The 25,878-nt window shown below is 36.7% G+C and overlaps 1 protein-coding gene across 2 annotated transcripts; it reads right to left on the bottom strand.

Annotated features, from left to right (window-relative positions):
• Positions 1-1,882: 1,882 nt before the first annotated feature.
• Positions 1,883-17,565, bottom strand: LOC145779423 (uncharacterized). 2 transcript variants are annotated; one of them, XR_014290553.1, is made up of 13 exons: positions 17,158-17,565; positions 15,278-15,718; positions 12,486-12,718; positions 9,238-9,402; positions 8,690-8,725; positions 8,278-8,373; positions 7,727-7,821; positions 7,187-7,376; positions 6,277-6,441; positions 5,929-6,090; positions 5,171-5,358; positions 4,650-4,799; positions 1,883-4,273 (listed from the first exon to the last, which is right to left on the bottom strand). XR_014290553.1 is itself a non-coding variant. In XM_082591009.1 (13 exons), exons 1-12 carry the CDS (start codon positions 17,343-17,345, stop codon positions 4,664-4,666), a joined length of 2,058 nt encoding a protein of 685 aa, XP_082447135.1. In that variant the 5' UTR covers positions 17,346-17,565; the 3' UTR covers positions 1,885-4,273; positions 4,650-4,663. The 2 variants fall into 2 exon arrangements, 1 of the variants encoding a protein (XP_082447135.1); XM_082591009.1 differs by having other exon boundaries at positions 1,885-4,273; positions 5,171-5,321.
• Between the last annotated feature and the right edge of the window lie 8,313 nt (positions 17,566-25,878).

Here is a 25,878-nt window from a genome sequence, read left to right on the forward strand (position 1 = left end):
AGAAATTTTCAGACTTTCACAGAGGAAAAAATTTGATTTCATTCTTTGTAGTTAATTGATTGTACCCTAGCCAGCATAAAAGTAAATAGGCTAGCCTACTCTCTCTAAACAAATTTGACACTTAGCAGCTTTTGGGCTACGGCTGCAGTATTCAAATCTCTAGAATTTTGCGCCACACTTGCCGTGGCACACAGACACAGTTTGAGAAGCTGTGATCTAGGTTAATCAACAGTTTGCTTACAAAAGTTAACACACGATTTGGCTACACACCTAACATGGATAAATGCGTACAAGTAGGCTACACCTGTAGTAGCTTGTTTCTTATTAGTTTGCATTTGCAGTGGGCTCGTCTAAATTGAGAAAAATATTCTTTAATCCGTGCAATATTAGTTTTGCACGGCTCAAAAATTAACCTTTGCTATTGCAAGGCTGCAGACCAACAGAACAACGTTGCGGTGTCATAGAGCAGGACAATGATTTCTATAATAAACAACTTTCTTCCTGTTTAGCAACGGCCAGTATTCTTTAGTTACCTTGCACGCAATAAATCAGCCCAGCTTATGATGGACTATGCTTTGCGGATGTTGAGACAAGTAAAACGCAGCTGCTCTCACACTATCGTTTGTTATTCAAAGCAGGAAATTATGAGAAGCAACTTCCTCTCATGTTAAATTGTCACTCGTCAAACTAATTGAAACATCTCTTAAATGTTTTGGTTGAACATTTAAGAGTGACATCAGAAAACATTAACAGCTTTCAATGCGAATTTAGTGGATTGTTAATGAAAGAATAAAACCTCCTTAAATTTTTAGTGGCAGCTCACTCGATGGCTCGCTCGCTAATGTATCCTCGCTTCAAAACACGTAGCAACCTCTTATTGTTTATAATTTCTTTCTTGAATTTTTCTGTCTGCAGGTCTTGACAGTAAACAAACTGAACGCGATCTGAGTGTGAAATAATGGCTAACACGACTACCAACCTTATTCTTTTGGGCTACAGCGATAGTGCACGCATTTTTAAGTGTGAATAAACCTATTCCAGCTACAAATTAGTAGGAGATTTAGAAAAAATCTTGAAAAAGCACCGTAGTTCCGACGAAGCAAAACTTGTAACTGAAACGGAGAGTGGGCATTGCACGACATAAAAGCTCAACTCTAAAAAAAGTAAAAATATTCTAGTTGTTGGGATGGGCAGTATGGGTACCGCAAAAGTTATGATTCCTTTTTTTAATACACAGAAGGATGTAGGCTATACTAGACTACATACCAGTGGCGTATCCTGGTTGATTTTCGTAAGCATGCAATGGAGGTAGGGTCATAGGCTCATAGCCAGTGTAGGGGGTCTGGGGACATGCCCCCACCCCAGGAAATTTTTGCAAATTTGCCTTAGGTTTTATAGCTTTTCTTGCAATCTGAGCCTTACTTAAATTACTCAACAGTTGAATAATAACATAGAATTACAGATTGCCTCTAACACTTGAATATTAGTTTATCAGTAAATGAGATGAGCTGGTGCAGTTAACCATGCATTTCTACTCAGTTAATGCCACCACCTAACACTGGAACTGGAATAGTCAAAAATTCATTGTCTAAAAGAACAGACATGTTACTAGCGTCAGCAATAACTTAATAACTTACAACTTTCATTACGGGGATATCCCCAAATGGTGATATTAATTTGTTTTACATGCAATTTCACATCAGCATGCCTTGGTCCCATTTGCGCCGCAGTGTGGCAAAAGAGCGGCGAATAGGCAAATTGTATTATCAACGCATGCTGAGCTGGAAAAGACTAGAACATCACACGCCCTGGGCGTGTGATGTTCTAGTCGTTACCTGCTGAGTTCTCCTCAGCATGCAGAGTTGCCAGGGTCAGCAAAGTTGCCAATTTTTGAAAACGAACAGTCGTTTCGAATATTGAAATTAAGAGAGCGAGGAGGTTTTGCTATTAACATTTTCAATTTCTACGCATAAATTCATTGCTCCCGAAAAATTCTTGATTTCATCAGAATTGTAAGGCATACATGGAGAATACGCCACTGCTACATACACTTTGAACACGCACGGAACGAGTTTCAGAGAAACGTCGTCAGGCTCTCTCACAGAAGAAGTCGGTGGCAGCACAAACTACTACACAAATATAAACACTGCTAAGTAGGCAAAGGACGCCGCAGTTCTACCGGTAAGCAAATAGGTTTGGTGTTAAAAGACAGTGTCCAATAGAAAATGTTAATGACGAAATGACACCACGGGCGAGTAGGGTATCATTGGAATATTCCGAATACACAGTACAAGTAGCCCACATTGCTAGTAATCGACAGCGTAAACGACTGTTCAAGAATAAACTAAGCATTTCTTGTCAGCATAAAAAAAACGAATCAAACAAAAATTATTTTACGCTTTTTACTTCTAAGGCTTCTGATATGCATTTCTTTCAATCATAGTAGGATAAACACTGATGCTATACAGCTACATTTACACTTTCATGTGCTGTGTCTTCTGAAAATTGCTCGTAAGAGCAATGCTATAAAATTGGTGACCATCAAATGACGTGCAGTAATTGCAACCAAAAATATTCATACGTTCGTTTAATGTTAATTTATTTTGAAAAATTGAGTTAAAAAAACACGCCATGGGTCAATTCAATCTGCTAAATTTGCTGTTCAATGTGCGACAGATCAGAAACAAAGAATTAGATAAAATCAATAACAACTACGCTATCAGCAACTAGAGAAAGTGTAAGAAGTCACTTGAACTTAAGTAAGCAGAAACATCTGAGTAAAAATATCTATTAACAAAACCAGTAGCTTTCCAAGCACTATTAAGATAGGCTGACAGTATAATAATAACAACAGTTGGAAGCCATTTCTAAACGGCTGGAAAACAGTTGATTACGTAGGCATGTCCTCACTCCAGATGGGCAAAGTAAATTAAGCTCTCGCTGCAAGACATGCCACAACTTTTTTCCAACGTTTTCCCACAAGTGGGAAACGCGCTGATACCATGATAACATGCCATCTAAGGGAAGGTTGGAGACCATGTAGGATTGAAGTTGTAAGCATTGCAGTTAAAAAATGAAAAAGGTTGGAATTTTCAAACATGACGATGAAACATGATGAAGATTGAACTAAATGATAATAAACAAAACAAAAACTTTAAACGAAAAAATCACAGAACTATATATGCACAAAAGGCTTTTGTTTATTTGTAACGTATAGAAGTTGGTGATATTGGAAAGCGCACCATGTTGAAAGCGCAGTATGTTGAAAGTGGTAGAGCAATCTTTAACTTTACGATTTCAAATTGTAAATATTTTGAGCATTCTCTCCTAAAAGTTATTTTGATTTATGTCATCGATACAAATAGCTTTTTGGCATGTAACAACCATGTTTTTCTTATTGTTGCTGCATACCAACTTTCGCATAATCATCATTAAAACAGTCTGCTGGGATTAAAAAATGTTGCAAAATCACAAAAATTACAATCAGTACTAAAAAAAATACATCAGCTGAAAATACAAAAATAATTTACAACTTAATTGTAAAAAAAGGGAATTTGATAGAAAGGTGGGCTATACAAATAGTTCAGGTAACAAGATATAAATGCACATAAATCGCGATCATAAAAAATACAGCATATGAACGTTACGTTTACGTGTAATTTGCTAACAACAATCTTCGAAGTATATCTAACTGTAGTGCATACAAGAATCTCTCCCGCGACTTCTTCAGTTTAATTTGTTATTTGGGGCCAACAGCAGCAGACGTGAACTTGCAACAGAGACTAATCTGTTAACATGAACTAATCAATTAGCACAGAAGATTGATCGTTTAGCTAAACACTAGACATTACAAAGCAAGACAGTGGATGTGTCTAACACATTGTTTCATGGGGAAAACGAAATTTATAGTTTATAGATTGATTATAATGTATATATACAAATTACACAGCGGAATAGTGGATCAATTGATGTGTCTAACACATTGCTTCATGAGGAAAACTAAATTTACAGTGGTTCTCAGAACTTGTTAGACTTTACAAGTTAATAAATATAAACCTCACTATCACTATGGGCACCAACACAATTGCAAAGATATGAAGAATGAAGATGCTTCGTTCGTTACGGCTGTGCATAAAGCTGTAATTATATCACAGAATCAGGTATTGAATAACTACATTTCTGGAGCATATGATATAAAGAGAGCTTCCAGGTCCAACAAACATTGAATGTTTATGCTATGAAAGAACAGCGGTTTGAAGACTCTCCAGAGAACCTACAAAAATTCGAAGCAAATTCAATTAAACAATTTTCTACAATTAATAACTTTAAACTCTGTGCGTGCTATAAAAATCCTTGAAATTTTTGATTTAAGAAACAAGTGACCTAACTAATAAATTTCACCACAATAGCCACTCTCTGCTGTTGAACATTTTGAAGAATAGCAACTTTAAATCTAAACTAATTTTAAAGCTGCGTGCACCAAAACAAAATTACTCCCACTTTTCATAGCTTGTCAATCAGTGGTAAAAACTAACATAAGATCGCCTTCAGTGCAAACAATTATCGTGTAAGGACACGTCATAATTTCAGATAAAAGACATTAATACTCGAAATAATCTGGGCCAGTCTGACGTTAAATTAAGACATACTTTTACATCAAATGCTACCACACCACAGCTGCATGGCCTGCCCAGTTCTTGTTCGTAGACTGAGTGGCAATCTGCCATTCCGGCTCCTTATCGCTGAGATCGATGTGCTCCAAACTGCTCATCGCACTCAACTTTTCGTTTTCTCCATGTCTGAAAAACAAAATTACAAATTTTTAGGTGAAATTGACACTTTTCAGCAAAAAGATTTAGTCCGCTATTTCACAAGGGCGCTTTAGGAGGTTTCGCATGTGAGGATGTTTGTTGAGTGTTCATCTGTCAGTCGGCCAGACTTATTGGATTACATAGGATTGATTACATTTCCGATGATTAGTCTCATCTGATTAACCCATCTCCGAATGGAGATTTTATTATTTGCCTGCTAGACGTCAGCCTCGTAAAGCGCTTTCAAAAACACACAGTATTGTGTCAGGTAAAGAACTGAAAAATCTCATTGGCTGATCAAAAGGATACATTTCATGTTAATTTGCCTTATTAAATTAATAGCAGCTTTCACAACTAACCCTCCAATGGCGTACACAGTTGTACCGATGACGCCACAAGCAAAAGCACAACGCTTCATCTTCATTTCCTTGGAAAGCTTCCACGTATCGTCTCCCAGCTTGAAGCCGGACACTGTATTTGTTGCTAGGTTGCCACTTTTGTCTAACCCACCTGTATATGGAAACACTCGTAGTGTTCAACATTGAATCTGAACATTGTGTTGAATGGAAATTATTATTGTAAAATCAAGAAAAGAGCAAACGATAAGGATTTGCAGAAGAGAAAATAACAGCAGACATACCAAGAAAAGAAAAAAAAAACAATCTTGCAATGTTTTAGTTTTTATGCTTATACTGTATATTGATACTTATATACTAGTATAAATAATTAAATATTCATTGTGATATCAATTAAAAATATCCATTGTTTTCGGCGCTAGGCAATACACAACTTTTCCACAGGTAAAAAGGCAGAGATATTAGATACTCTTTTGTTAAGCAGTTACTGAAATAAGGCATAGGTTCGATACCCTATCGGGTCAAACTAAAGACTTAAACATGGTACTGAATCTTATCCTTGCTTGGCACTGAGCAATGGAATGGATTCAGGTGATAATGTACTTAGTTGCACTTCTATCTGGCTGCATTGACACTGTCTGCTTTGTAAAGCGCTAAAGAGCAACGCATATCTGCAATAGATGCAGCGCTATATAAAAACAAGCATTATTATTACAACAAAACTCAGATTTAATTTCACAAAAACTAAAAACGGTTTGCACCTAAAAGAAGAAATTGGTTGTCGTTGACCTTCACACCACACGTCCCACTGCGAGACCGGTCCAGCTCGGCTTTGTGACAAACGCCGGTTTTCAAGTTGATCTCCTCAACGACATTCATAGATCGCTGCTTGAAATCCATCCCTCCACAACAGTACACGGTGTCTTCACCAAAAACACATCAATTACAAAAGGGGAAGAGTTGTAAATAAAGTTGAAGCGATACACCTCACCAATCCTTTTGACATAATTTGCAAGCTAAACGAAGATAATCGCCATTTCAATGCACGATTCAAAAGAATTATATAGATATTATACGAGATGAAAGTTGGCGTTCTATGACGTGCTCACCACGTTCGGGAACCAAAAATGTTGAGAAGTTGAATCTCTGTTCAGAAAGCTTAATCTTCATGACTGTCCATGTCCAATCGGTCGAGAGCACTGGCATGGACAGGTATTCGACTGTGTTGAGGCATTCATCTTTTTCGTTTTTTCCACCAAATATATAAATGTTCTCTGCATAACAATACATGAAATAGGTTATCTAGTGATTTTAAACTTTGGCCCATGGACCACCAAGGGCCAGAGAAAAGGTTTAAGCGGATAAGTAAATGCATTAAAAAGAAGAATTATTTCAATTGTATTCGACATCATGCATATTTGACGTTTTTTTCACATTTTCAAACAAGTAGTTTTGAGACATAATCCTAGTTGAATTGACTTTTAAAGGAATACAATGACATCTAAATTGTATAAGGGCATGCATTTCATCAATAAAGTGTGACAGAATATTTTTTTTCAAGTTCTGGTGAAAAAATGGTATTTGGCATTTTTCCCAAAAAATCAGGATTTTTGGGAAATTTCAAATGCATTTTCGCAAGCTATTTCTGGTCCAAATCAGCTCAGATTTGGCATGGAGTATTTTTTCGGGCCTATTTTCAAATAACCATTTGAGGTTTCGAATCGGTGAAAAAGTCCATTTCGCGACCCACCCTAGTACATAGTCAAGGTATGAAGCTAATGGCATCCCTACTTTAGTTGTAATTTCAACTACAAAATAGACAATGGTGTAATTTATCTGCAAGTTATTTAAGATTATGTCAACTCCACTAACGAGACATATGCAGTATAGTATGAGCTGCTAACTATACAAACGAATACCACTGCTAACATATTTTTACACCAACTTCCTCGGTGCGTACAAAACACAACAAGCCAAATAAAACTGTTTCAAAATAAAATTAGTTCGGCGAAGCTTTACCTCGAAGAACTTCAGCAACTGCTAAGTAGCGATGTTCATTCATTCCTGGAAGGGTCGTCCACCGTCCAATCTCTTTCATGTCCAAACATTCAACGGAATTGAGAACGTTCGCTTTGTTGATGCCTCCCATTACGAACAACCTGTCTCGGGCGATGACGGAACTGTGGTGGCAACGTCCTTTATTCAAATCCTACAATCACAAAAAAATAAATATAAATCCGAAAGAAATTTGTCTTTGCTGAAAACTTAAGAATTAGTTTCGTGGATAAGAATTTTTAATTATTATGAAGTCCAAAAAGCGCAGTTAGAAAGCTTATGAAGAGGAAAGACTTTATTACCTCACAAACTGATTCACAATTAACGAACATTTTGCTTTTCTTTTTGTCTACATTTTTCATTTCAGCTGTTACACAAATCGAATTTTGTGCATTGTTATGCATTGTATTTTCAACTGGCGATAACAATACATGATTAGCTAAGCACAAAAATCTGGCCGACATTCAACATACATTTTATATGCGATGTACTATTGTGACTCACAGGCAACTGTTTCCATCTTTTCTTATCTGGAAAGTATCTCGCTACACTCTTCATAGTTGCCTGACCGCCCGTAAGGACCAACGAATCTGGTGCACCTGTAAAGTTAAATGACTGTTGTAGTAACGACGCTGAGGATTATATAGTGTTATTTTTTGTAGTAACAAATTTTTTATCTTTTGTAGAACAGATTTTAAAAAGTTTACGCTTCATAGCAGTAGGATTTCCTTTTACTTGTAACATTAAAAATTGCTTTATACCGTACAGCCTTATCGCGTGGTAAAATCGGACAGTACAGTTTACTTGCTAAAGAAATTTTTGCTTACTGTTAACATGTACAGCGCCTAACAGCATGAATTTCACAAAGGATGTTATGCCGTTCTTTTACATGCAATTACCATTAAATATTCTCCACAAAATCACACGGTCACAAGTAGCTTGTGAAACAGAATGCCGAGGTAGAAAATATTTTGCACTTTGATCTGTAACTTGTGGTAAAACAAGCACAATTAAATTTACTAAATTGCCTGGTGGTTCTATAAACCTAAACTCACGTTTCGAGTGAGCGAACAAAAGACCACCGCCAAGTGGCACATCGTTACTCTCCACCACAGGAACATTAATAACTCCTGGTGCCGGTGCGCTGCCATCTTTAAAATAATATATAGTATACATAATTGTGAATTCCTTGTTTTCAAACGTCAGACACTGAAAGCAGTTTATAAAGTCGGTTTCATGTTACTCAAGGAACCAAGGCTCACTTCCAGTGACCTATTATCCACTATGACTGACCCATATCTTGTGGCTTATATATGTGGACAACTTCATGATACTGTGCCAACAACACCAATCAGCCACCAGCCTTCACAGAAGGCCCGAGATACTGACACATTAAGAGGTACACACACATAAGTCATAAAGTACAGTAAATAGTAAAACTTTTATCAAAATGCAGTGTTACCATACCTAAAACCTGACGGGGAACTGCAGATGTGGAAGGTTCTAAAAATAAATATTTCGAGATTTTTTATTAATATATCATAAAACATGTGCTGTATCATATTGCGAGGGATTTCATTAAATTTCGATAGTTAATCTTACGGTATATCAAAAGATTATGTGCACAATTTTGTTAAAAAATACTGATACACTTTTTAGAAACATATATATCCTATTTTAGGCTATTTGTCATGCAGACTGCGTAGATTATTACTTAAGCTTCTAATATTATTTTTTAAATTATTTACATTTTGTACAAAAACATACTTTACAAATAGCTAAACAGTAAAAATAGTATGCTATTGCTTTGATTTTAGCAAATTTTCATGGTTAATATTTTGTATCAAAAAAGATACCTAATGTACACAATTTTGTTAAAAAAATACACTTTTCCGAAATATATATATATAATCAATTTATCATGTAGATTGAGTAAATCACAATTTACGCTGCTCTTAATTTTACTTTTAAATTATTTGGTCTTTCTACAAAGCATATTGTAATAATGGCTAAACCTTTAGTTTCTTCAAAGGGAAAAGAGAATTTGTCCAATGTCACTTCTTTTGTTGAACCCATTGTGTTGTTGTGTTTGATCAAAGGAGATAAGCGCTCAACTTCTGCAGCAACTTCTGATTCATAGTTATTTCGGTCGTCAATGAGTGTTTGAAGTTTTTCTTTCACTAAGATTATAAAAAATCTAAATAAGATGGTAAAATTTATATATACAAAATTAAAAAGGTGGGTCAAAGTCTTTTAGGTGCAGACCGTTAGGACGTTAGATGCCTGCCAAATAGGTGCACACTGTGGTGTCAGGATATTTAGGTGCGCGCACTGTGGCACGCGGTCATTTAGGTGCTATCCGGTGTGTCAAAATACCGGAATGGCCCGTTTCGGTGAGTCCGATTCGGTGAGTTCTCTATTTGGTGAGAGCCCGTTTCGGTGAGTCCAATTCGGTGATTTTTTGAATTTTTTTTTTTAAATTATTGGGTACCGTAGCCTACTTATCATTGCCGTTTTAGGGTTAGGGGTTAGAGTTAGGGGTTAGGGTTTAGAGGTTAGGGTTAAGGGTTTAGAGGTTAGGGTCTTATTTCAACGTTTAGCGACGTTAAAACGATGTAAAAGTGGCAATGATAATTAGGCTACGGTACTCAATAATTTCAAAAAAAAATTCAAAAAATCACCGAATTGGACTCACCGAAATGGGCTCTCACCGAATAGGGAACTCACCGAATCGGACTCACTGAATAGTAGCAGACCCCAAATTACAGTTATAATCATAATTATTCAGTAGTATTGCATAGCTTAAAATATCTTTGTTGATACGAATGAACTTTAGTTTGAAAAATAATTTCTAGCAAGAAAATTGTATCATTAACAAAACCTTGATCGGTTTTGTTTAATAATAATTAGGTGGCATATGTTTTCAAGATGGGGCAATGCTTTTCAAAAAAATATACATTTTATGTGAAAAGCCTTAAATATACCTGCCATGCCAAGCTGATATAACCTGTAGTATTACCATTAGGCACCTACGGTACTGTACAGATTAATCGTGTTTGAAAAGCTGTGGCTTTCCATATGAACTCCCTCCATTTTGTTCTGTTTTTGCTAGTACTTCTGGCATACTTTTTATTCTGATAATATTAATAATTAAATTCCGCTTGGTATTATCAAAATATTTCCTTTTTTGTCGTCCTTTTGTTCATTTGCCTTGCACCATCCCAGTCAACATTAAATTTTTTGAGTTGCTTCTTGCTGTATAACCGAAATAACTTAATTTTCGGAGGTTAATATTGTTAATCAGACTCCAATTATTGTCTATTTGTTGGGCAACAAATTCATTTGCTTTTCTTTGCATCCAGTTGATACGTAACAGCCTGCTGTAGCACATTTCAATTTTTTTTAACTCTAAAGTTATGCTTTTTGGATGCCCATATGAAATACACAATACAAATTAATTTTGCAGATCTTTCAATTGACTATCAACTTACAAGCCTTAAAGCAGCCGGCGGCCATGGCCGTTAAGTAGTGTTTGAATGACCGCCGGTGCTACCTCCTCGGTCGGCCAAGTTTGGCCGCCGGTTTCTTCTAGCCAATTATTTAATTTCGCAATAGAATGATCGTGGATTAACTGTCGAAAATATGTAGTATCAAAGAGTGACGCAGATTTAGGTCAGCACGTCATAATCACCACTGTTGTATTGTGCGGGAACATTTGCTATTGTGTGGAATACATCTAGCTGTGATCACCAGCGCTGTACATCTTGTTTGTTATTCCCGACGTTTATTTTAACAATGTGTTAATCCGAAGTGCTAATTTACATCGGCTGGCAATATTGTCGTTTTTATGTCGATTCAATGTTGTTGGACATTGAATCGTTGTTAAAAAGGAGAACTAGGTTAGTTGACATCAGAAGGGAAAACATGTGTCTTCATAGTTGAGAAATGTTCACGCTATGGGCTTCACACGCTCAATTCACACTACTTCACACCCTCAATGGTGACATCATATCGGTATAAATGGTCAGGTTTTATGAAAGGCGGTATGCAGTTGAAACAATTTAGTGTCGTTAGATGGTCCCGCAATATCGGATTACAATCCCGATAAAGCAGTTATGGGAGCAAGTCTTTTAGGCGCAGACAGTTAGGCGTCGGTCAAATAGGCGCGCACACTGTGGCGTCAGGATATTTAGGTGCAGAGCACTGTGGCGCCCGTTCATTTAGGTGCTATTCCTAGTAAAGTCTGCAGATTGTATCAGCTTGGCAGGTAGGGCAATGTTTTACACACAAAATGTTATAATATATTGAACAGAAAAATATGTTGTTTTGTTAATGCGCGTGCATTTATTTGTTGTTAGTCATGGCTTCAGTGAGTGAAGGTCTGCTTTATCTGGCAATGCTTTTTACACGAAATGATGTATTGAACAGAAAAATATGTCATGGCTTCCGAGTGAAAGCTGCTTAAACCGGCAATGCTTTTCACACAAAATGTTCTATTGAATAGAAAAATATATTGTTTTTTTAATGGGCGTGTTCGGCATTGATTTGTTGTTAGTCCAGGTTTGCGTCGGCGAAAGCTTTATCAATAAATTATTCAAGTTTCCGAACATGATTGAGTTCACTTTTAGTTATATAAGTCAAATAATAACTACACTAAACATCAGTAAAAAATATACCGTAGCCTATATTCAAGCGGGTGGTAGGCTTGAGTGAAAAGTAACTTAGTTTTCCGTCAAAACCCCGACTAGGTTTTCCCAAAGCTGAACTGATACAATCTGCAAACTTTAATAGGAATAGCACCTAAATGAACGGGCGCCACAGTGCTCCGCACCTAAATATCCTGATGCCACAGTGTATGCGCCTTTTTGACCAGCGCCTAACTGTCTGCGCCTAAAAGACGTGGAACCGCAGTTATTGTGTGGTACAATGATTCTATTGCAGGACATCGCCCAGACTTCAACAACGCTAAGTGATCATTTTAGCATTGTTGCAAGTTTAATTCTATTTACTTGTGCTATCGTTATTTGTATTTTGGCCTCCAAGCGCGCAAATTTGGCCGCCGAGGAGGAGCTCCCGGTAGGCCACGATGGCTGCCAGAAAAAAACACGAGTTTCAAGGCCTGACTTAAAAACATTTCGCAAATGCAAATTTTTAGTTTACAAATCAAAACACACTTTCAATGATTACTCACCCATGAAGATTGCATGGTCACACATAACAACACACCACACTTTCACGCCTTTCAATCAATGTGAAAACCTACCTTGAGCTGCAGTCATTCTCTCTTCAGGTTGCTTGTCCCAACAAGATTGAACAATTTTCTCTAGATCCCAGGCAAGAGAGTAGTTTTCATCATCTTCATTTGCCAAAGTTTCTTTTAAGTGTTGCATTATTTTAGGCCTTTGGCCAGCTATTATAGATGAATCTATTAAATGCTTCGGAACACCTTCCATTGCATACTTGGCTATTAAAATCTCATACATAACCATTGCAATGCTGAAAAATCAAGATGTAAAAGTAAGATTAAAATTCTGAATCAATGACAAACTTCTACAGATTATTACACAGGTTTTATACAATAACTGAGTGATTGAGTTTCTAAGATAAAGAGTTTAACGCAGTTGAGACATAGCAAAGTGTGCAGCTGTAGTAAGATACAGAAAAATAAGTGAATCACAAAAATGCGACATTATTTTCTTAACACACAAACATGATGTAAGTAAAAGTTATCAAAAAACTGCAGTACTTGGTTGCATGGTCACGGAATGGCCCGTTTCGGTGAGTCCGATTCGGAGAGTTCCCTATTCGTAGACAGCCTTTTTCAGAGAGTTCCCTATTCGGAGATTTTTTGATTTTTTTTTTAAATTATCGGGAACCGTAGCCTAATTATCATTGCCGCTTTTACATCGTTTTAACGTCGCTAAACGTTCAAATCGTGCAGAAAAAAATAGAAATAAAATGTTTGAACAATTAAATGAAAATTCGTCGGTACCGTAGCCTAATTATCATTGCCGCTTTTACATCGTTTTAACGTCGCTAAACGTTCAAATCGTGCAGAAAAAAATAGTCAAAGCTTTAGATGAGTGGGGTTTAGATCTAACCATTGAGATCTTAAGACTAAAAAGCGAATTAAATTTATTTTTGAACTATTAATGTTTGCTCAGATAAAATTGACATGTATCCTGCATCGCTTTCTGCATGCAAACTTAAAATATATTAGAATCCCCAACTATTACAAAATTCTAAATTCAACGACGCCTTCTGTTTATTTACAGTAGAGAATTTTGTATTTTATTCCACAATATCGTTTCTTTTATATATAGTTGAAATTCTCGAAGCTTTAGATGAGTGGGGTTTAGACCTAACCACTGAGATCTTAAATCACATTTATGACACCGGAAAGACCCTAGTGATATGGTTCGTTCCATATTTACAACTTTACCAAAGAAAACCGGAGCAACAGAATGCTCACTCCACAGAGCAATTAGCTTTGTGAATCATCTAACAAAGATCTTACTCCGAATCATGATGATGAGATTGAGACCGAAACTACAATCAGAAATTTCAACAGCACAGTTTTTATTTATTCCAGACAAAGGGACCACAAAAAGGAATTTTTACATTAAAAATGATAACAGAGAGATGTATGTCCGATTCTTCTGTTTATTTAGAGAATTTTGTATTTTATTCCACAATATCGTTTCTTTTGCGTTCTTGCATTTTATCCAGTGTTTACCTTTGAGTGCCTTCCCAGACGGCAAAATCCGTCATTTTTACATTGATTCAACGTCTGCAGACGTTCGAATCAATGTAAAAATGACAAATTTTGTTGTCCGGGTTCGTTCAAAATATGTGTTTTACATCAAAACAACAGTTTTCATGATTAACAATAGGGGTTAATGAGATAAAGTCTCAGCGAAAACGAGTCAACTAAAAAAAGACAGTTGCCAAATTGCGTTTGCCATAAAAGATGAAGTTAAAACCTAAGTGGCGGTTTAGAGTAAACCTGGGTTTTGGCGTTACATGACCTGGAATTCCTTTGGTTAGTTCGTTTGTTACGTTCCTTCGTTCGACCCTCTAAGCTGTAGGCCACACATTTGTTGATCCAAACTACCGGTAATCCATGATTTATTCATTTTGTAACATCTTCTTTTTTTTATTTTCGCTTCATATCTTAAATTTTTCTGAAGGTGTTGCGGCCGTGCCAAATTTCTTTCAACTCAATAACTTACTTCGGTCACAAGCACGTTTTACCATTCGCGTTTTGTCGCTTCTACCTTTGCTATGTTGACGTGTATTATTTTTGATATGATGGTCACAAATAAAAACAATTCAACTGAACTGACATGACGAATTTTCATTTAATTGTTCAAACATTTTATTACTATTTTTTTTCTGCACGATTTGAACGTTTAGCGACGTTAAAACAATGTAAAAGCGGCAATGATAATTAGGCTACGGTTCCCGATAATTTAAAAAAAAAATTTCAAAAAATCCCCGAATAGAGAACTCTCCGAAAAAGGCTGTCTCCGAATAGGGAACTCTCCGAATCGGACTCTCTGAATAGTAGCAGCCCCGCATGGTCAAGGGAATGAAGTGTAAAAGTACATATATACTGTATATCATAGTCGGTCAATATACACACCACACAAGCCTTGCCAATGTGCAAACCCATATGCATGACTGGAGGCCGATGTAATTTTGATATTGAACTCTAAACTAAATGTACTTTATGCCCCTTTAAAATGATAGTTTTGACAAAAAAATTTGCCAAAGCGTGATACTAATTACTAAATCTACAAAACTGTTAGTTTTATGCTAAATCAAATCACTGCAAAAGTATTATATTAGTTTTATCTGTTAAAAAAGTGACATCCTGTTACCAGTGTTGCCTGCCAGATGCTGTTTGGATTTCTATTATGTGCCAAAAACTCATAAAATTTCTTTCTCATAAAATCAGGGGGGCTTAAAACCTACAAGCCCCAAAATTAGAATTTAAAAACTATCATTCACATGTTTAACCATGATATACGACGTACATGACTAACAACTCACCTAAACATATCTTGCATTGGAGTAGGTTGAATGTGGCAATCTACTAAAATCTCTGGAGCTGTGTAACCAGGTGTACACTGAAGCTTACTTGTGACAGCAGATGAACCAGCTGTTTGTACAAGACGAGCAGCACCAAAATCAGCTATTTTTACTTGAAGGCTCTTTGATAACAGTATATTTTGTAGCTTCAAATCCCTATGCACCACAGGCTTATCCAAGGCATGAAAGTAATCAGCACCAGCATTGATTTCAAACATCATTTTTAATCGTAGCCCAAACTTGACTTTGAAATCATTCTTAAGAAAAAGAGATTGAAGATCTTTGTGTTCAGCAAATTCCGATACCATACCAACACAATTAGGTTTCCACTCAACTATGCCATAAATCTCAAGAACATTGCAATGCTTCTTGCCATATCCTATTTGAACCTCCTTGAGAAAACTGAAAAATTAAGGAACGTAATTGTAGATTAACTTCATACATTTTTTTGGTATTTGCATGATGAAAATCAACTTTGATGTTTCTCATCATGATATATGCAATTGTCTTATCTTATCATATCTATTTTTTCTATCACTTTGTGCAATTGTTGATGTTAATCTCTCCATGTCCGATCTCTATTAGTCACCTAACAATACAAGCTTATGTATCAAATTATTCAGTAACCTGCAGCATGTGTTAAGTAGCCTAAATGCAATAACTAAGGTACCATAAGGTATTGTTATTTCTAAAAATCAAACTTTACAAATGCAACAGCCAACAGGCAACATAAAACCTGCACATGAGATTCAAGAAGATGCTTTTGACTCTCCAATGGTTGACAATATGGGATGCAACCTAATTCGTACCATGAACAATTCGTACCGTCAGTTCGTACCTTGAAAAGATCAAGAAAAAAATAAAAAAAAGCTGAAGTCGCTGATCGGAGTTTCGGAAAACAAACAAAAACTCTTTGGATCATTACCGGAAATTTTAAAATGTTTGCGGAAACTCCGATCAACCCTAACCCTTTTAAAATGTTTGCGGAAACTGCGATCACCAACTTCGGCAAACTCTTAGTCTTAGAATCATTACCAGAAATTTTAAAATATTTGCGGAAAAACGGAAACTGCGATCAGCGACTTTAGCAAACTCTTCGGATCATTCAAAAATCTTAGGATCATTACTGGAAATTTTAAAATGTTTGCGGAAACTGAGGAAAAACGAAAACTGCGATCAGCGACTTCGGCTTTGTTCTATTTTTTTCTCTCGATCTTTTCAGTTTGTTTGTTTGCGGAAACTCTGATCAGAACCTAACCCTATATAACCCTAACCCCAATCTAACCCTAATCCTTTTAAAATATTTGCGGAAACTGCGATCAGCGACTTCGGCAAACTCTTAGGATCATTACCGGAAATTCTAAAATGTTTGCGGAAAAACAGAAACTCCGTTTCAATTTTCAGTTTGTTTGTTTGCGGAAACTGCGATCAGCGATTTCGGCTTTGTGCTATTTTTTCAGGGGGAAAATTTTAAAATGTTTGCGGAAACTGCAATCAGCGACTTCGGCTTTTTTTAATTTTTTCTCTCGATCTTTTCAAGGTACGAACTGACAGTACGAATTGTTCATGGTACGAATTTGGTTGCACCCGACAAAATGCCGCATTACAAAGAGTAACATTTGCTAATACAATTATATAACCAATACAATTATATAACTATGATAATTGTAATTTGCAAATGCAATGCAAAATAATTGGGAAACTCTCGGCATTAAGCTCTTAAAAAAGCTTTCCGAGTCTGATTACAAAGATTCCCAGCAATCAAAACAACAAACTACATACGGTAGGCCTATTTTAGTTGCTACCCAAATAGGAAATACCGTACCGGTATTAATAATCACCTCTTTGAAAATGAAGGTCGATTTTCTATGGAACCATCAGTCTTAATGCATTTGACTGCAACAAAGTCCAAATCTGGATGTCGGCATAATCTTACAATTCCAAAGCTTCCATTTCCAAGAACTCCATCTTTGTTAAAACTTGAAGTCAGGTCTTTAACATGAAATGTGAGGGGTTCTTTGGGATTCATGTTCAACTAGCCCAATTTTAAGCGAAGTGCTTACTTTATGTTTCTCAGCTGCACTAGTGAGTGCCCAGCCTTGTGCTGATAACCGGGAAGAACGCTCCTTTCTTCACAAAATGCTTACTTGGTATGCACACGTACCGTAGCCCTGGACTAGCAAAGCAGCACCGGAAACCTCAATTCAATATTGCAGTGACATTTATTGTCAACAACTTTGTTAATGCTCCCTCACCAGTCATCCTCAGCAGGGTTGCCAGATACTCAAGCTATAGTAAGGCCAAATCCATTATAAAATAAGGCCAAAAAAAGGCCAAATTTTTTATTTACTTCTAAGGCTAAATAAACGCTAACAACTTAATTGAAATAATTTTTTGAAAATGCCATTTTACGATTAAATATGACAGATAATAATTTAGCACTGTCAGAGCATAATGACCGGTTCGTTTGCATAATTTGATTAATGAAAAATTACTGTAGTAGCAGATAAACTAGAAACCACTATTACTTCAATTCATGAACAGTGCTATTCGGAACATCTAGCTAAGCAATAAGCATGAATTTGTCTTATTGAGTATATGTACCAGGCAGTGCCGGTCTTTGGGGTGTGCAAACCGTGCGATCGCACAGGGCCCGCAAATTAGGGGGCCCGCAATTTACTCAGAAAAAGCAGTAGTTTTGTCATTTCCAATAGAAAAATTCAACAAGTGAATTCAACAATAGAATTAGCAACAAGAAAGACTCAAGGGGTGCAACCTATTTCGTCCCCTGAAAAGATCGAGAAAAAAAACAACATAGCCGAAGTTGCTAATCGGAGTTGCCGCAAACATTTCAAATTTCTCTCGATCTTTTAAGGGGACGAAATTTGATTTTGTTACTCCGATTTCAGGGTACGAAATCGGGATACGAATTTTTCAGGGGACGAAATAGGTTGCATCTAGACATAACATAGCTTTATTTCCGAAAAATGCCCAAGAATGTATGATCTTATCCTTTTGCCATGCCACCTGACAGCACCATTTTACAGTATATTCATACCCAAATTTTGAACATGCTCTCAGAATGCCCCAAATTCAAAGTAATTTTTCAAAATTTTTTGTGGGAGGCCCCCCAGACCCCCCGCCGCTGGGTGTCGCCTTCGGCGATCACACTGTCAAGCTTCGCCGCCGACCGTGAAACCCCCCTTCCCCTTTCAAAATACCTAGCTACGCTACTGAATTGGATCATTGTCATTGGGGCCCGCAAATCATATTCCGCACAGGGCCCGAAATGCCCTAAGACCGGCACTGGTACCAGGGATGTCTACAACTACAGGTTGGAAACTATTTTCAGGGCTATATATGACTACAGAAGAATTATTAAAATAAAACACTGTTTGTATCAACTAAAGAATGTATTATATATATAAAATTCAATAACAATATAAAATATAGCCTTCACTCACATCAAAACTTATTTGCTGGGTTTTTTTTTTGGTCATTTATCGGTCATTGACCGATTTTTTAGCAAAATGTCCGAAAAAAATGTAGTCAATTCGGTCAAAATGTCCGAAAAAATATATAGTCAATTGACTATTAATGACCAAAAATGACTAAAAATGATCGAAATAAATAAAAAATGACCGAATTTTTTCAAGTCATTTCGAACAAATGACCGAAAAGTCTCAGCAAAAAAAACCCAGCTTATTTGATGTATAGAAGTTTAAAACCACGAATCTAAAAAATCAAAAATAAACGAATGCAAAGATTTCCTGTCGTTCTGTAGCATTTTGCGTATTGCAAACCGGATCAGAAGTAAACGTGGAGTGTTCAAAAATCAGTGAAATGTGTTGTCGTAGGCTTTTATAATAAACTTATTCACAGACCAACCCAGTAAGAAATCAATACGTTTAAGATGTCATAAGAACTAAAACTAATACTCGGTTTTAAAATTATTTAGCAGCAAACAAAATACGACAAAATTGCACAAATGGAATGCAAACACATCACATTAACAAACAAGGCAAGTGTATACTTTACGGCTTACGGCAGGTGCAACTTAATAGAACCGCCCTGTCCACCGCTAACACATACACATTCTTTACTCTCTACCAATGTCTCTACTCACTAATTAAAATTAAAACGAATATAGGTCAGGCTCTAAGTGATGATAAGTGATACTTTTATATTACAATTGAAATTGAATTTCCTTAAAATAATACTTTCTAAACCGGTCAAAACTTGCAGCCATAAAAAGGGCCAAATAAGGCCAGATTTTCTGGCCTTATTTGCATCAATTTTTGTAGGCCAACTGCAATTTAAAAAGGCCAGTTTTCTGGAATTTGGCCTAAAAAAAGGCCATCTGGCAACCCTGATCCTCAGCTTTGCCCCAAATCAGTCAAGCCGCCAGGGTTTGTCAGCGTTGCCAAATGTTTTTCATTTCCAGCCTAATTGCCAATAAAAATAAAAAAGCCCAAAAGTAGCCCAATGGCCATAAAAAGTAGCACAATTGTGTTGAGCAACGTATTTCAGGACTGCTCTCCATTCAGCGGCGCCTAGTGAATGGAATTAATTTCCCGGCAACAACATTTCAACAATCGAAAAAACTTCACTTTGCCAATCTCGGTAACCGGCTCTGCGTCAAGAGCTTCTACAAGTAGTTGCGAAACTACCAAGAATAACCAATCAAGGCTTTGTCAGTCCGAGGATAAAGATTCAAAACCAACCATTCGGAGACTTCACTTTGTCAAACTCGATGACCGGCATGCGTCAGTGGTTCAAAGCCTCTGCAAGTAGGCCTATACGAACTGCCAAGACAAAGTTTAGAAAACTGCATAAAATTTTAGAAACTGCAAAATTTATGTTCAAACTCAAACACAATCACTTACCCCAATGCTTTAATTCTCTATTTCAACTTAATAACAATTTGCACTCAATATCAACCAGAAGCAACAATCACTTTTTCCTCCCCTACTTCTCCAAAAGCTTGACTCAACAATCCATTCAGTTTAGTGGAGTTAAAGTGTGGAACCATCTCCCGAAAACCATCACTGAAATTGAAACCTTTTCAATATTTTGCAGTAACCTGAAAAAGCACTTGCGTTCTGAAAATTAACCTCTAACAACCTATGCTGTAACTCTTTAATTAATTATCTGACTGTATTATTGATTGTTGCACCATATCCTGGTATAACATGCCTTTCCAAATGCCACTTTTGTAAATTTATCCTACATATCATATATTACTATATTATACATTAACATATCTTACTATACGTATAGGTATATCTTATCATATATTACACCCGACCGGATAAGGATGATGATTACTATCTTTACTCTTCCATGAATAAGCTACTATACCATTTTGCATAATTTAAAATTTGCCAGATAAGAATATATCACTAAGTTACTACCAGCTTGCATCTAACTACTCCCTGATTATTATAAGCTATTATGTTTGTTCAGAGGATCGCTTGACTTTTCGTAAGATTATTATTTAGGTTGGTTTGGAAAAGATGCTTGAAACAACTCAGACACTACATCCTTCATCGGCACTACCAAAGAATCTCCACCTCTCATTAGCGATACCAAAAACACTCCATCCCTCATTGACGCTATAAAAGATGATTCAACTCTTATTAGAAATACCAAAAACACGCTGCTATATCATCATGCTTCTTATGCTCTTACATGCGCAGGAAATTAATTTAAAAAAACAAAGCTTTTTTAACTATTTTATCTTGATAATGAGCTGCCATATTATGTATTTGTTCTGCAATCTATAGGCTACTTAATATCGTTGCTGCGAACACTTTATTTCTGTATGAAATCTGTAAATAGTCCTTGTTTTGATAGTCCGTTACATAATTTCAATATGTGTGTGTAACTGTGTATATTAGTTTGTTTTTGTGATGTTGGGTTCAGTCGTGTTCTCATTCCTTTAAGAATTGGCGCTCCAGTTGTTCCAGGAACGAGGAGGCGACTGATTCTTAACTAATTCATCAACTTATTTTAAAGTATCAGGTTTGGTGGCCGTGCTTAACTATATTTATTGATGCATACCGCAATATTAGATCCATTCATGCACGTCTTAAACCATTAAGGTTTTGCCACCTTTTCCTTTTGTTAGTTTTGTTACTGTATTTCTTTTTCACAATATCATTTCTTTTGCATTCTGACAAAGAAAAATAAATTGAATTGAATAAAAAGACAAAGTTCTCAAAGAAGCTTTCTCGGTCCCAGAATGAAGATTCAATAGGCTAATTTTACTATGTAGCTATTTGTAATCCACGTTTGTTGCAATTAGATAGAAAATAAGCGTGACTATACAACCTATTGTCAGCTTTTTTGAAAAGAAAATCAACAAAATTACGAAAAAGCTGAAAAGATTTTGTTTATTTGTTTATTTTTATTATAATTTTTTCGTTTTGTCTGTCAATATGTCATTAACACTCTACTTGAGAAAGCGCAAAAGTAAGTTGCACTCTTCTTAATTGTAAGTTATAAGCCTATATCTCAGAGTGGAAATATATTGAATCAACACAATGTAGCCTACTCCACAAGCCAACCTAATTTCCCATCGAATAAGAAGCTATCCTAACGGAGTGGAAGGTCTGCGAGTCTTTGTGGATGATGAAACCAAAGATTGGCTGCTCTCTAGTAGGCCTACGGTAGCCTTCTAGGGTAGTCCGGAACATCATTAACCTGGGTTATTAAAATCATAGACCCTGGTCTCCAGAGGCTTACACCCAGGGTTGCATTCCTGGGGGGGCTCGGGGGAGCTCAGACCCCCGAAATATGAAAAACGCTTGATGTAAGGGGGCTTCGGGGGGCTCATTCAAGCTTCCACTTTTCAGCTATTCTGGCTGAACAACAACTTATAAACTGAACAAGTACCCTTTAACAGCTTTCTCACAACAGAACTGCAGAAATACACGAACATAGGTTGGTAGCAATCGCCGTTTTCTGTGATTAGGTCCCGTTATAGTTAGCTTGATTCCATCATGCAATCTACATGTATAGGCCTACACAGCAAATAAAACTTTTTGCAAATAGGGCAATAAAGAACGACATAAACATTTTGTGGCTCTTTTGACATTCTAGATGTCTGCGTGTGATTAGACTCTTGCATTGAATAGCCTTTCCCGTCCATGTGGCTTAAAATTTAGGAAAGTGGGTAAAATTTTCAGTGTGCGTTATGTTGCGTCCTCACTCCGCACATAGTGATATCAATGGTCTGTGGAATAGTTTCCCAGCATTGTATAAACACTTCACAACCCTCGCAGAAAAGAAGAATATTAGAAAAACAGATCAGGCCATGTTCAGAGTCTCAGAGCTCTGCATCAAAATGACCATCAGGGAATTCGTAGAAGATCTGGCGCTTTTAAAAGATTGTCTTCAGCAATTATCGCTTTTGTTAGAAACTCTCCAGATTGAGAATATCAACTTCGTAGTAGCTAATCGTCACGTCAAATGGACTGTTAATTCTCTATTTCAAATTTAAAAAAAACTGTTCAAGAAGGAAAGTATTCGTTTGATGAAGTTGTTAACTTGAGTCCTGGAAGTACAAAAACTACTCCTTTAAAGGCATAACGTTGGACCAGTTCAAAGCTCGCCATAGAGACTATCCTTCTTTTGATCGTAATCGGTTTATTCAAGCTTCAGTTGACAACATTGGAAGTAGGATGGTGGACAACAACAAAGAAAATTTTGTGAAGAGCTTGGAAATTATTGTACCAGAGTTATGGCTCGCTGTAATCGAAGTTCCATGACAAAAAGGGGAGCAGATATTACGGAAAATAGAGGAGAGATTTCATTTCACCACTCTTATTTCCGATTTTCGATTGTAGCCTACGTTGACAATCCTTGCCATATACCAGATACGATAAAGTTGCTCAAGAATGTAGTAGGCCTACTAAACATGATTGCTAAAAAGTTCTGCTGAAGCCGAACGTAGATTTTCGCAAATGAACTTGGTCATCACACCGCTACGATCACGGCTGACCAAATCACTTGTTTTAGTGATGTTGTTCATCGGCATCAATGGACCACCTCCTCAGACCTCATATATAGAATGGCACTGCGGCAACTCAGAAGTGGTTGCGGACTCATCGATCGGCTGTGGATACTCAGGTTAAGCATTCTAAGCTGCCCACATTTAATGAACTCAGATGTGTGCAAAAACTGTTTTCTGGCTAAAATCAAAGACTGGCGTGGTGCTTAGCCCATAAAACCAAATACCTGGCAGATTTGTTTTGTTGCCTATAATCTCGTTTGCACCAACTTGGAATATGCTTTTGCTGTATTTAGAGTTGTAGGCTACTGTTCGTTAGCTAAATGAGATTTTAGTGTAACTGTCACTTTGGCAGCTTATTGGTTCTTACTCGCAAAGCTGCAAACACAAGCGCTCATTTCAGGAGATGCATTTCCTCACTTTACTACAGTCAACTTTTTTTTGCAAGTTTGCTTAGAATTGGCTCATTCAAATAAGTAGGAATTGAGTTAGAACAGCGGTCGGCAACCTGCGGCTTCTTTTTTAAAAAGGTAAAGATTGTTGGCTCACCTACACCGATTACTTATCCTTTGTCTATAACAACACAGCTAGGTGTTAATAGAGCCCCCCCAAATAAAATGCTAGGAATGCACCCCTGCAGTCACAGTGTCACACCATGAAGAAGAAGTAGGGGAGATCCGGGACCAGAGGGACAAAAATAGCTTTTTCTTTAATAACCCAAATAATTTAAGAGCAATGTATACCAAACCACATTTTTTATAAAGTTCCTTCTTTTGCTCACATCTTCAAAACATTTCAACAAAATGTTTTGATGTTTTGACGTTTATTTTTAAGTTTTATATGCTGTACTATAGGCTACTGTCCCACTGGTGCCTAACCTGAGCAAGCAGTGGGACACTTTAGAAATGCATTTAGTGCAACAAAAACTAGTTGCAAATAATAAACAAAGATTTTACATTGCTGTCATGCATGCGTTTTGTGTATTACAAGGCATTGTTTCGACATTTTACATTAAAGAAACGTTGAGATAAATAGTTTTAATGGATTGACTTAGCAAAATTCTCGAACTTAACAAAATAAACATTTCTGAAAACAAAACAAAATAGCCTACACAATGGAGTTGTTTAAATATCCTATGATTTTTTTGAAGAGAAAGCTTTGTCGACACCATCAAATTGCTTTATGAAGAGTCCAGGACTCCAGGTGCATAACGATCAAACTCCATTATTTGTAATTGTTAGATTTTACCATCTCCCGTTGTATTAACATCAAAACTTTTAGTATGTAGCAGCCTTTTTTTGCGGAAAAACCATTAATATCTCTCAATAAGGCCTTAAAATAATAGGGTTCAGCCACAAAACGATCATTCTCCAGTTTTTTTGTTTTTAATGTTTTTTATATTTTTGTAAAATGTGGATCCCAACTTCATGTTTTTGTTCAGAAATGCTTTGCCTATATGAAATACTTTCCTCACAAACGTAACGATACTACAATTAATGACCTCAAATTTCAACTTTTGAGGTTTCAAACTTTAATTTTCAGTTTACTCGAAAACTTGGTATTCCACTTCCAGCAATTTTCTAAGTAGGCTAGCCTACGTTTGTGGTTAAACAATTTTGTTTCTAATTTTATTTCAATCAAAGTCAAGACTAAAAAATGCTTCTACGTCACGGCGTACTTTCAATATTTTTTAATAACTGCATAAACTTATTTTCAGTGTTATAACCTACGCGTCAATTAAATAAATTGACGGCGTCAGCGCGAATTGCCTAAAAACTTTAAGGCGTAGCCTAAAGTACTGCGTCAGATCTTAAAGAAATTGACGGCGTCAGCGCTAATTCCCACCGCTATTTTAGCCAGGGTCTCACAAAACAGAAGTATTTCAACCAAGTTTAGGCTAACAATAGCTAAAAATAAAGAGCAGGTATTATGTTTTGAGACTGTATTGAAATTGGCTGCTTAGCCTATTATAGTTATTGTCTTGTAGAAACACAAGCATTTCAAAATGTTTGTCCGACAATCTGCTGCGTTTGGGACGCATAATATCCTTTCCAAGTGAAAACATGCGTTCCACAGCAGCGCTATGCCTTGAAAACGTTTACTCGGAAAGGTATCACTATTCCAACCGTGCTGTGATGGTTTAGCATATACTCGTAAGTTATAAATCATTTGACAAGGTCCACTGCACCAGCATCGCTCTTTTCAGGAGTGTAGAGCTCTTGAAATAAAGTATCTTTTTCAACCTCCGACATTCATTGATTTTTCGCTTTCTCTCTCTGATCCCTCGTTCTCGATACTGCTCACGATATGAGTGATCACCATTTGGCGAACTTCTTCCGCTTGTATTCCAGGTAGCCATTCCAACCAACGCGAAAGCCGGTAATGCGGTTGAGTCGCGCTGGCCATAATACATTGTGAAACGAGATTTTCTTTGAAAACAAAAAATGACGCATAGCGCGTGACGCTTAAAATCGGCAAACTAGTTGACGGTGCTATCACTTCCGTCAACTAAAAAATAAATTGACGGCGCTAGCCTCAGCGTCAAAAA

This window comes from Aplidium turbinatum, chromosome 11 (genome assembly GCF_918807975.1).
Source record: "Aplidium turbinatum chromosome 11, kaAplTurb1.1, whole genome shotgun sequence".
NCBI classification, from domain to species: domain Eukaryota; kingdom Metazoa; phylum Chordata; class Ascidiacea; order Aplousobranchia; family Polyclinidae; genus Aplidium; species Aplidium turbinatum.

What these genes read in the sequence shown, in the direction of transcription:
- LOC145779423 (XM_082591009.1), bottom strand. Translation starts at nt 17,345, where the DNA reads ATGAATCCCAAAGAACCCCTCACATTTCATGTTAAAGACCTGACTTCA. An exon ending in CGACCTTCATTTTCAAAGAG is followed by an intron (nt 15,719 to 17,157) that starts GTGATTATTAAT and finishes TTAATTTTTCAG; the next exon opens with TTTTCTCAAGGAGGTTCAAA. An exon ending in ATTTTTGGTTCCCGAACGTG is followed by an intron (nt 6,091 to 6,276) that starts GTGAGCACGTCA and finishes TTTTTGGTGAAG; the next exon opens with ACACCGTGTACTGTTGTGGA.